This window comes from Ictidomys tridecemlineatus, chromosome 8 (assembly GCF_052094955.1).
Source record: "Ictidomys tridecemlineatus isolate mIctTri1 chromosome 8, mIctTri1.hap1, whole genome shotgun sequence".
Taxonomy (NCBI): Eukaryota; Metazoa; Chordata; class Mammalia; order Rodentia; family Sciuridae; genus Ictidomys; species Ictidomys tridecemlineatus.
In genome coordinates, this window is record NC_135484.1 from 109,593,367 (window position 1) to 109,605,612 (window position 12,246).

The window sequence follows — 12,246 nt, forward strand, 5'->3', positions numbered from 1 at the left end:
CCAATGTCAAGGCTAGCTGGGGTAGAAACCTGCCTATATTCCTATACCCCTCTCTCTGTTTCTGCCTCTTTGTGGCCCTCACCCCCAAATGCCCACACCAACCACTGGATCCTGAAGAAGGAGCAGCTCTGCCCCTCCATCTAATGGCTACTTTGTTCTGTCTTATCGCCCGTACCTCCTGGCCTCTGCTGTTGGATTCAAAAGTCAACAAGTTGAAAAGTCAGCTGTGGCCATGGTCCAGGGGGGAAAACACAGTAACAATGGCTACATGGTGTACAGGGGACACCCTGGTTAGGGTCATGCTTGTCCAGGGCATGGAGGGAGGGACTCGGCCACATCCAGGGAGTATAAAGAGGGAGTGCTGAAGTCTTCACTCCAGTGCAACTGTGGATCTCAGAGTGGCGCTTGCTCTGTGACCAGCTGGGAATCGGCATCATGAAGTGGATGGTGGTGGCCTTGGTCTGCCTCCTGGCCTTGGAGGCATCGACTACAATTGTCAAGTGAGTGTGGACCTGGCTGTGGGTGCAGGGAACCTCAGGAGGCCTGCAGCCCTGTATGGAGCAGCTAGTCAGGGGGCAGCAGCTGGGTCTGAGTAGGGTTCCCTCTTGGGCCAGGGAAGGCTGCCCCTGCTGGAGCTGGGCAGGACTCAGCTGGCAGCAGACATAGCCTGGCCTCAGGAGCTGCTAGTCAAGGCAATAGCCTCCTCCCTCCCTAGACTGAGGGGAGAAGATGGTCCTGAAGCAGAGAGTAGGGCGACAGTACCCACACAGGCCTTTGCAGGATGAGTGTGGTTTCTTCCTACAGAAGGTAACAGTCCCAACTAGAGGAGAAAGATAATCTCTCCAAAAACTTTCCTGAGACCCCAAATTTGCTGGAAGAATCCAAGATCAAATTAGCAAAGACATCAATTCCTGTAAATCACTATAATATGAGGTGTTGAAAATTCTGGATGGAGCAGGTGATCTGGCTCAGGGGAAAGCAGGAGTCCCCACCTGCCACCCTGTCTGCTGTACCACTAGGGAAGAGTGCACAGGGCCTTTCCTGTGTGCAGCTATATAGCCACACATTCAATTAGCTGCAGATTGAAAATATTAGGGGACAATTACTGCTCTCCTACTGCACAGTGTGTCTTATAGGCAGCACCAGGTGCCGGAGTGCACCACAGGAAGGGACACACTTTGGGGTGAGCTTTGCTGTCTCTGAGAACTATTTTACTTTAGTTTTGTCTTTTCATGTTTCTGGTGACTGCACCCAGGTCAGGCACATGGTAAGCAAATGTTCTCCCACTGAGTCATATCCCAGACCTTACCCTTAAACTACAAAAGAACAAATATCAGCACACATCCTCTGGAAAGTGTAAAGTCCTAGCGTACCAAGTCCTTCTCCCTTTCATGGGAAGTATTTTCAGGGTCTCTGAGAACAGAGGCCAGGGCAGGAGTAGGACCTCTGAGAGGGACTGAGGGCAGGCATGAGGGAAGTTCATTGTTTCCCAAATGATGGAGCAAGTGCTGAGTGAAGTTGAAAGAAGTGGAGAAGGAAAGAAAGAAGAGGAAGAGGAAGGAGGCGAGGGAGAACATCAGGGAGAGAAGAAATGAGAAGGTAGAGGAAGGAGGGGGGCCCTGCCCTGACACCCAGCCTCCCCTAGGGTCCCCCTGAGGAAAATGAAGACTATGCGTCAGACCATGAGGGAAAAGGGCTTGCTGAGGGACTTCCTGAGGACCCACAAGTACGACCCCGCTCAGAAGTACCGCTTCAGCGACTTCAGCGTGCTCTATGAGCCCATGAGCTACATGGATGTGAGTCCTAGTCTCTGGGTGTCCCTGTCCCTGCTTCCAAAGCTGGGGACTCCCTGGGCTTCCACCCTGAGGCTGCTCCCTTCTCCCAGTCCTGCCAGCCTGGGCCACCCTGCAGTGAGTGGCCCATTGGGCAGAGCATGGGGAGGGCCCCAGCTGACCTGGCAGCTGACCCACAGAGACCACGTGGCTGCCCTGGGCAGGCTGGGACTGAGGCCTGTGTCTCTGGGACCCTGGCTTCTGGTGGTCCTATAGGGCAGGGCTGTCCTTCCTGCTCTCCCATGGAGAAGCCTGGCCCCTGGGTCCCCCTAATGCTCACAGTCGTCCCCATGGCTCCCCAGGCTGCCTACTTTGGTGAGATCAGCATCGGGACTCCACCCCAGAACTTCCTGGTCCTGTTTGACACTGGCTCCTCCAACCTGTGGGTGCCCTCGGTCTACTGCCAGAGCCAGGCCTGCAGTGAGTGCTGGGCTGGGCAGGGAGGGCCCCTGGGCAGGGCCGGGCATTGGCATGTCCAAGGATGCAGGCAGGGAAGGGTGCTCACTCCTGAGGAGGACCAGGGACTTGTTTAGGGTCTCAGGGCATCAAGAAGCCAGAGGGAGGAGGCTGGCCCTGCTCCAGGGTGGCCCCTTGCCTTGCCTTGTGTCAGGATGGACCCCTTCATCTCTGCCGTCCACCTCACTCCCTCCAGTTCATTCCGCTCCACCCTCTCCTGCTCACCGGGCAGTGCTGCTCCTCCCCTCAGGACGCTGTCCACTCTGTGCCTCGCCCTCCACTCTGCTATCCACTAGCTTCTCCCTGAGTGTCTCCAAGGACTGGCCACAACTATGATGGATGTGGTCCCTGTCCTGGAGTCATTTAGGGAGACAGAGGATCTTCAGTTTTAAGTCTGCCCTAATTCTTTCCAAAATCTTGGGGTTGGAGTGCAGACATCTCTGTCCATCATGGGCACACCCCATGCCACTTTCACCCAGGATGCCCAACTCCTGGGCAAATCAAGATTAGGCTGAGTGGATTTCTCTCCAGGCCTCCCTCCCAATCCTTACTGGATGAGCATTTCCCACCAGGCTTTGTGCCAGTTTTTACTGGGCCAGAGATAGAAGAGGAGTCTAGGGCACCTGCTTACAGGGAGGTCATTAACCAGGCATCCAATTACCTGTGAAACATGGGCTTTCATGCCTTCCAACTGCTACGAGCCAGGAGCCAAGGCTTTCAGCCCTTGCCTTGGTGCAGGTGCTGATACCTCAAGCTGGGAGCTTAGGCTGAGGGCCAGGCAGGGGTGGAGCCCATGAGCCTGAGAGCCAGGCAGCCCTCTGCTCACCCCTGGCCTCCATGGCTCCCTCCTGCAGCCACACACCCTCGCTTCAACCCCAGTGAGTCCTCCACCTTCTCCACCAACGGGCAGACCTTCTCCCTGCAGTATGGCAGTGGCAGCCTCACAGGCTTCTTCGGCTATGACACCTTGACTGTGAGTGCTCCAGCTGACACCCCCACCCTGGATGGGGGGTGTGAGAGGGTGGGGACCTAGATGTCCTTGTTCTTTCCTGTCCAGGGATGGGGCACCAGAGTGACGAGTCAGGCATAATGCATTTTTTTTCAGGAGCTTAGAACTGGGGGGCAGAGGTGTGGGGATGGGAGGCTACAGTGGAGGAGGCCCTTGGAAGAGAAGTGACAGTTGGGATGCCTGAGGAGAAGAGGGCAGATGGGCCAAGGAGGAAGGAGGAAGGAAGACCATGGAGGGTCTCTGGTTTCATGGGGCAGGAGGACATAGATGCAGTCAGAAGTGTCACCTCCCCTCCAATGTGTCTTCCCCCCACAGGTCCAGAGCATCCAGGTCCCCAACCAGGAGTTTGGCCTGAGTGAGCAAGAGCCGGGAACCAATTTTGTCTATGCACAGTTCGATGGCATCATGGGCCTGGCCTACCCCAGCCTGTCTGAGGGAGGTGCCACCACAGCCCTGCAGGGCATGCTGCAGGTGGACGCCCTGTCCAGCCCCATGTTCAGCGTCTACCTCAGCAAGTGAGAGACTGCCCTGCGGGTCCCTAAGTCCTGCCCTGTACCAAGCCCTGATCCCTTGGGGGTGTGGAGACCTCCCAGCAGGGGGTGGCTGGGCCACACTTGTTCAGAGCCTCAGCTCCTGGGCTCTGACTCTCCTGCTCCCCTGCCCATGCCCCAGTCCACTCTCAGGACACAGGATGGTGTCTCCTTCTTCAGTCTCAACTTCTCCCGAGTGTCGCTGCTCTATTTCCCCATGTCTTGGGCCTGCCTGCTGCTCTGGGCCCCAAGAGCCCCCTGCCTCGCCTGTGCTTCTCCCTGAGGCCTCTCTGTCCAGTGACCTGCTGCCTCTCCTCCTGCAGGGGTCCTTCTAGGTCTTGGAGTCTCCTGGTCTAGGCCCTCGACTGACTCCTCACCCACTGTCCCCCAGCCCCCACAGCACGCCAGTTCAGGAGGGGCCTGGGCCTGGCTTTTCTCTCTTGCTGTCCAGCTTTTTCCCTCTCTACCGTCTAGAGTCAGTTCCATCTTCTTGCTGTGGCTTGGTCTCCTTAACCTGCTTTCAACACATTGACCCTGACACTAACCCTGGGGACTCCTTTGGCCTATTCATACTTCTACCCGTAACCCCAGGTGCCACCCACTCTGCTACCACTCAGGGGAATCTTCTGGAAGAAACTTGGCCTGTGTTTCCCTCCCTTTCACCAAAGCCCTGTCCCTGTCCACCTGCAGAGGAAAGAAATAATTGGGTGTGGCTCCGGGTTACAGGTTCCAGCAATGGGTAGAAGGCAGCAGAGTGTGGGTGCACTGTAGCATGGTATTGGGACAGCGCCATTCAGGAGTCTGTGGGAAAACATGGCCTTGTCCTCAGGACACCCCCATGTGAATCCTGGGAAGGTGCTCTTTCCCTGTGAAGGTGACTTCTCAATGTGTGCATCCCCTTGCTTAACCTCTCCTTCACTTCCCCTTCCCTGTGTGTCCTGCAGCCAAGAGGGATCTGAGGACGGAGGAGCGGTCATCTTTGGAGGTGTGGACGAGAGCCTGTACACAGGGCAGATCTTCTGGGCTCCTGTCACCCGGGAGCTCTACTGGCAGATCGGCATCCAGGAGTGAGTCTGGGGTGGAGGTCCTGGGAACTCAACTTCCTTGGTGCTGGCTTCTGGGCACCCATGGCACACACACATCCAGGCTCCACTGAGCTGTGGGCACAGAGGACTCCTGCAGCCTGCCCTCCCCAGAGCCTCAGCAGGTCTCCACAGGGCCATCAACAATGGGTCTGGAAATGGGGTGGCAGGGGGCACATGTGGAGTCCCAAGTACTGGAGAAGCTCCTGTGCAATCACACAGGACTCCGTAGTTTGGAACCTGAGGTGTGTGGGACAACTAATTTATTCCTCGTCCTTACAACAAACACAACAACCTTGGTTTTCAGCGCTTCTCAAAACTTCCTTGAAGTTTTCAGAATATATTCCGGGGTCCTTTGGGTGACCCTGCACAGACTCACAAGGAATGTGAGGCAGGGGACAAGCTGCAATGGCCCTGTGGGGCCCTCATGTCCATCGCGTATGCTTGCTCCCTGTGCCGGGAAGGTCTCCCCTGGCTGCCCTGACCTGGTCGGGCTGAGGCTGCCCTCTTCTTGCCACCCAGGTTCTATGTTGGGGAAGAGGCTTCTGGCTGGTGCTCCCAGGGCTGCCAGGCCATGGTGGACACAGGAACCTCTCTGCTCACCGTGCCCCAGCAGTACCTGAGCTCCCTTCTGCAAGCTATAGGGGCCCAGGAGGGCGAGTATGGACAGGTGGGTGTGGCATGGATGTGCCCTGGCCAGGAGAGGTCAGCCCAGTGTTTGTTGTTTCTGCAACGTGGGTCCCTGTGAGTGAAACTTGGGGCCAAGTAAGTGAGTCACAAGGGACAACTCTCAATCCACACCTCCCTCTCCTCCACACAGCTATGCCCCCTTGCTCCTGTGTGTCCTGGCAAATGACATGGGTCACCTAATTAGCCCTCCCCACTAGGAGAGGGAGCCCTGGTCCACTTTTGCACATGGATGTGTGATTTCAAAGGACACCTGCAGGGAAAGGGAAGTGATTCAACCTCTCAGAGGGGTCATTCAGGCAGGAGGAGAGTCTTTGGGTGTGGGACATTCTCAGGTCTCTCCGGACGTCACCCACTCTAGCAGTGCCTGTGACACCCACGCAGTACCTACATAGCGTTTGCCCTGAACTGTGCCCTCTGCTCCAAAAAGAGGTCTTGGGCATCCGGGAGGCTTAGCAGGTGCTCTGGGGTGGGGAATGAGGTGACCTGGAAGAACCCGTTTCTCTGCAGTTTTTCGTGAACTGTAATGACGTCCAGAACCTGCCCACCTTCACCTTCATCATCAATGGGGTGCAGTTCCCTCTGCCGCCCTCTGCCTACATCCTCAACGTAAGTCCTGGTCCCTGGGGCTGAGCCACTGGGGTGGAGGAGCAGGATCAGCTAGAAAAGCTCTACCTGGCCCTGTGCCATTTCCCAACTCATGTCACCTGGGATTATCCCCACCAGAAGAGTGTCACCCATGATCAGTTATTCTCTTAATCTTTGGAGAGGGGCTCTGTCTAGGGCTAGCCCCTGTGTGAACCCCAGTGCTTAGGCTTCCCTTTAGGTGAAGGGAATTGTCACAGCATTTAATGGGGGAGATTCTCTTTCTGTTTTACAAATGAAAACCTGGAGGTTCAGAGAGGTTCAATAGCTGATACAGCTGCACAGATGATGAGGGTGAAGGCAAAACCTGAACGCAAGTGAGCTTTACTCTAAGCTGAACCACCATTCTGACTTTTGCCAATGTGGAATAGAAGGGAGCTTTAGCAAGAAAAGATACCCAGCATGGGAATAGGTGACCCTGCAGAGGCCACTACAACCTGTGTTTACCACTGGGAATTCCCTCCCTCTAGCCCCTCTTGTGATACATCATCTTGTCTATGAGCCTTCAGGGCCCATCCTTGCCCTGCTCATTGACCAGGGCTCAGGCTAGCAGTGGCCAGACCATGTGTAACCGAATGAATGAGTGCTGCCTTTCTCTGTTGAGCAGGAGAATGGCTACTGCTTGGTTGGACTGGAAGCCACCTACGTGTCCTCAGGAAATGGCCAGCCCTTTTGGATTCTTGGGGACGTCTTCCTCAGGTCCTACTATTCCGTCTTTGACATGGCCAACAACAGGGTGGGCTTTGCCACTGCTGCCTAGATGTTCCTCCTGGACACCTGGGCTACCGTCCTCCTCCTGGCCCCACCTTGCCTGGAGTCCTCTGTCCTTCCTCTCTGCAATGTGCCATTCTTAGTGGACCTTCTCCAATAATAAACAGTATCCCATATTGGCCATCCTGATGCTTTTGGAGTTTTCTTGTGTCCTGGGTCTCAGGGAATGGCAGAGTGGAAATCAGGACAGGTCTCATCCTGATGGATATGAGGGGCCATGATGTTCCTTGGTGGGTCACTGAGATTATAAGTGAAATGGGTCCTGAGCCAAGGCTTGGAGATGGGCTCTGTCTTCCTCAGAGCTTGGAGTGACTTTATAGCTTCTCTCTAGAGGGGGAGCAGTGGTAATGGAGCATAGGTGACGGTTATAGTCCCTACTCTAACAACCTGAGATGCCCTGGTGTTCCATTTTACCACTCCCAAGCTACTCATGACCCCAGGACACAGATGCATGTCTACAGGCCGTGTGACTTGGGGGCAGAATTCTCAGATCTAGATGTCTGTCTTCTTAGCTCTTATTCAAACTTGGCCAGAATTTTCTGAAGTTTCTAGACACCTATGTGCCCTTGCAACTTTCATGGGGTTTATGAGGGAGGAGGCTGTGCTAGATACTATTTCTAGGAGGACTTCTGGAGCTTGGGGACTGAGTTAGGCAGATTGCATTTACCTGGTCTCCTATGTCCCAGGCCTTTAATTTGAAGGAGAGCTGACCCTGATCTATGGACATAGGCATAGCTCCTTGAATTACAAGGCATCAAGCCCACTTTCTCTAAAGAGCCACATCGTGCCACAGTCTGGCTGGGCACAATTCAGGAGCCACTTCTCAAAAGAAGCGAACTTTATTTTTAGAACACACACACCAAACCACACAGCTCCTCAGAAAAAACCTTCAGAGCCCAACTGCCATCACTGGCTTCCCACAAGCCTCTCAACCTCCCCCACTCCTCCTGCTCTTGAGGCCGATTGGCTGGGTCACGTGGGCGGAGCCAAAAAACTCCCCAATGAGCAGCTCCGTGGTCTGAAAGGGCTGGGAAACATCCAAATGAGCATCACCGCAGAGGAACCAATCAGTTGGCTGCTAGAAGTTTACTGGGGCTGCTGTGAGCCAATCATCAGCTGGCAGCTGGAAGTTTGCTGGGGCCCCTTCGGCTGTGGCTCTCAACAACATCTCAGATCTCAGAGACCCAATAAGGTAACTTCTGTCTTTGGAGACAAAAGTTGAATTAATGGTTCACAGCAGTTTCACATTCAGTCCAGTCACTATAGGACAGGAGGTCCTGTTGAGAGCCACAGCTGAAGGGGCCCCAGCAAACTTTCAGCTGCCAGCAAACTTCCAGCTTCCAGCTGATGATTGGCTCACAGTGGCCCCAGCAACATCTAGCTGATTGGCTCCTCTGCGGTGATGCTAATTGGGTGTTTCCCTGCCCTTTCAGACCACAGAGCTGCTCATTGAATGACTTTTTTGGCTCCGCCCATGCGACCCAGCCAATCGGCCTCAAGAGCAGGAGGAGTGGGGGAGGTGGAGAGGCTTATAGTTGTGAGAGAGGCTTGTGGGAAGCCGTTGGTGGCAGTTGGGCTCTAAGAGTTTTTCCTGAGGAGCTGTTTTGTTTGGCGTGTGTGGTTCTAAAAATAGTTAGTTTCTTTTGACAAGTGGCTCCTGAATTGTGCCCAGCCAGACTGCGGCATTTGGTGGCTTGCACGGGGGAACGACTGAAGGTAAGTGATAAGGTAAACTGCTCACCCCTGAGGGCAGGGCGAGAGGATGAATAGCCATTTTAAGATTCCTCTTTGTTTTGCTTCACTTTTGTTTTAAGTTGCCTGTCCCTGGAGATGAGTGAGATGGAAGAAAAACCGCTCACATCTGAGGAAAAACTATTTATGTCTGAGGAACAGATAGGGAGAAAGGACGGATGCACATGTCAGGAGGATAGAAAGGCTATAATGACTTTTTGTTGTTCCCTTTTTATTTCATTCTGTCTCGGTTTTGTTTGGCGTCATCTTTTTGGGTTGTATTATTGTAGAAATACGGGATCAGAAATTAGTAAAAAACAAACCAAAAGAGTGTTAAGTAAATTGTTAGAGGAAGGAGGCATCTCAGTAAAATCAAGAACAGTCAGGGCATATGTTGATACAGTACAAAAATGTAGCCCATGGCTTTTTAAGGAGGAGTTGTTAAATATATCACAATGGAACCATCACGGTGAAGATTTTAAAAGAATAGAAAAGAACAGCCCAGGGACTCTGCCAGTTGGCACATTGCGATTGTGGACGTTCGTATGGTTTGCTTAGTCCAAAGCCTTCAGTTCAGACAAAGGTAGAGGAAGAAAGCTTAGAGCAGAAAAAGCCATCAGGGGAAAAGTTACAAAAGGAGACTGCTACTAACAACTTTCTATCACCAGAGGGCGTAAGTGTGCAACCAACAGTGCCACCTCTACAGGAGACTGCTACTAACACCTTTCTATCACCAGAGGACGTAAATGTCCAACTAAAAGGCCACCTCCATATGCTGGGAGGCCCCCAACCCCCGCAGTTGATAGTTCGGATCCTGAGACAGGATCTCAAGTATTAACATGCCCTGTATTTGAGGTAGGAGGGCAGCGAATTCACCATGCTTTAAATTTCAAAATAGTGAAGCAGCTAAAAGAGGCTGTAACAACCTATGGTCCTCAAGCACCCTTCACTGTAAACTTGGTCGAATCCATTAACAACTTGAACATGACACCAGCAGATTGGGCTAATATGTGTAAAGCTATGCTAAATGGAGGTCAATACCTGTTATGGAAGGTTGTCAATGAGGAATTTTGCAAGGAGACGGCTAGGCGAAATTCAGCAGCTGGTTATCCTCAGAGAAATCTAGATATGTTGTTAGGAAAGGGACCTTATGAGGATCAGCAGCAACAAATTGCATATGATCCTGGCGTATACGCACAAATTGCTGTAGAGGTGGTTAGGGCATGGAAGACTTTACAAGGACATGGAGGTTTACAAGGTCAATTATCTAAGGTAATACAAGGAGCTAATGAATCTTACGCTGAATTTGTAGATAGGCTTATTCAAATAGCTACCAGAGTTTTTGGGAACAAGAAATGCCATTAATAAAACAACTAGCTTATGAGCAAGCGAATCGTTGGTGCAGAGAAATCATTAGACCATGGAAGCATGAAGATTTAAACACATATATTAAATTATGTAGAGACATTAATGAACAAGAGCAAGTCATGGCAGCTGCAGTAAAACAGGCTTTAGATGCCAGAGACATTAATGAACAAGGGCAAATTGTGGCAGCTGCAGTAAAACAGGCTTCAGATGTCAGGCCAAGAACATGCTACAATTGTGAACAAACAGGACATTTTAAAAGGAATTGCCCCATAGGATGAAGGTTTAACAAAACTAGGTATCAAAGGAGTAGAATACTGGGTATTTTCCCACGATGCTGTAGAGGGAGACATTGGGATAATGAATGCCATTCTCAAACCACCATAGAGGGTACTCCATTATCAAAAAACGAACAAAGACCAAGTGTTTATCCACGATATTGTGAAGAAAGGCATCTGGCTCCATTGCCAAAAAATGGACAGGGGGGCCCAATGCTCCAGGGCACAAAACCACAAATATACGGAGCACTGGAGGAACCCAGCAACCCCATCAGGGTAGTGCCCAGGAAACATTGTCCATCAGATCCCTCATCAGACAAACCAGAGGGAGTGCAGGGTTGGACATCTGCGCCTCTGCCAGATCAGTACTAACTCCAGAGATGGGAGTTCAAATCATTCCCACAGGGGTAAAAGGACTTCTTCCCAAAGGAACAGTAGGCTTATTTTTGGGACGCAGCTCTTCTACTCTAAAAGGACTTATGATAAGTCCTGGGGTAATTGATCCTGATTATGAAGGAGAAATAAAAATTATAGCCAGTTCTCCAAAGGGTATATCAGTAATTTCACCAGGAGATAGAATAGCACAGTTACTAATAATACCCAGCCTACATGATAAATTTTCCAGTCATGCTGTAGAAAGAGGTTCCAAGGGATTAGGCTCCACAGGTGTCGATTGGGCTATGCTGTCTTTAAATTTAGATTCTCGCCCCATGCTAAAACTAAATATTCAAGGAAATGAATTTAATGGGCTACTGGATACAGGTGCATACCTTAGCATCATCTCTCTTCAAGAATGGCTGAAACATTGGCCATTACAACAAGCCACTCAAATGCTTCGAAGCCTAGGAGAGGCGACTAATCCCCATAGAAGTGCAATGGTATTAGATTGGAAGGATCCTGAAGGATGTGAAGGAACTATACAGCCATATGTATTGGATCATCTTCCTGTAAATTTATGGGGATGAGATGTCCTAGATCAATTAGGTTTGACATTAACAAATAACATCAACCAAAATGCACCCACTATTATGACTAGACAAGGTTTTAGGAAAAGAAAAAGATTAGAAAAACATGAGCAAGGTATAGCAGCACCAATACAAATAGATCAAGGAACAGACAGACATGGGTTGGATTTTCAGAATTGGCCACTGAGACAATAAAAATTACATGGAAATCAGAACGACCAGTATGGGTTCCTCAGTGGCCCCTGCCTAAAGAAAAGATACAAGTAGCCCATGACCTGGTCAAAGAACAATTAGCGGAAGGACATATACAACCTTCTGTATCTCCCCATAATACTCCCATTTTTGTCATCAAAAAGAAATCTGGTAAATGGAGATTATTGCAAGATTTAAGAGCCATTAATAATGAGATGGTTATTATGGAACCTGCTCAATTGGGGATTCCTCAATTGTCTGCTTTGCCAAAAACATGGTATGTTTTAGTTATAAATATTAAAGATTTTTTTTCAATTCCAATTCATCCTGAGGATAGTCCACGTTTTGCATTTACCATCCCTGCACTGAATCATGAAGGTCCTGATCAGAGATATGAATGGAAAGTACTCCCTCAATGGAGGATGGCTAACAGCCCAACTATGTGTCAAATTTATATTAACAAAGTAATCCAGCCACTTAGAAATCAAAATCCTGAACTACAAATATTTCACTATATGGATGATGTATTATTAGTACACAAAGCTAAAAACACATTGCTAGAATGTTATGCTACATTTTCAAACTTATTAAAAAATTATAATCTAGGAGAGGAGAAGATGGCAGCGAAGGGAGTGCATCACCCCAGTGCGCCGCGTCACTGAGCCGGAGAAAGACGATGTGAAATGGCTGAAGGCTATCTTGT

At 50.8% G+C, this 12,246-nt stretch overlaps 1 protein-coding gene across 1 annotated transcript; it reads left to right on the forward strand.

Moving 5' to 3' along the window:
- The first annotated feature begins 435 nt into the window (after positions 1-435).
- Positions 436-7,001, forward strand: LOC101978161 (gastricsin). Its single transcript, XM_078018523.1, has 9 exons — positions 436-500; positions 1,646-1,796; positions 2,135-2,252; positions 3,143-3,261; positions 3,613-3,812; positions 4,772-4,894; positions 5,432-5,579; positions 6,107-6,205; positions 6,849-7,001. The coding sequence occupies exons 1-9, from the start codon at positions 436-438 to the stop codon at positions 6,999-7,001; spliced, it is 1,176 nt and encodes a 391-aa protein (XP_077874649.1).
- Positions 7,002-12,246: the final 5,245 nt, after the last annotated feature.

Coding starts and splice junctions, on each gene's coding strand:
- LOC101978161 (XM_078018523.1), top strand. CDS start 436: ATGAAGTGGATGGTGGTGGCCTTGGTCTGCCTCCTGGCCTTGGAGGCA. Junction 3,813..4,771: donor TTCAGCGTCTACCTCAGCAA/GTGAGAGACTGC, acceptor TGTGTCCTGCAG/CCAAGAGGGATCTGAGGACG. Junction 5,580..6,106: donor AGGAGGGCGAGTATGGACAG/GTGGGTGTGGCA, acceptor GTTTCTCTGCAG/TTTTTCGTGAACTGTAATGA.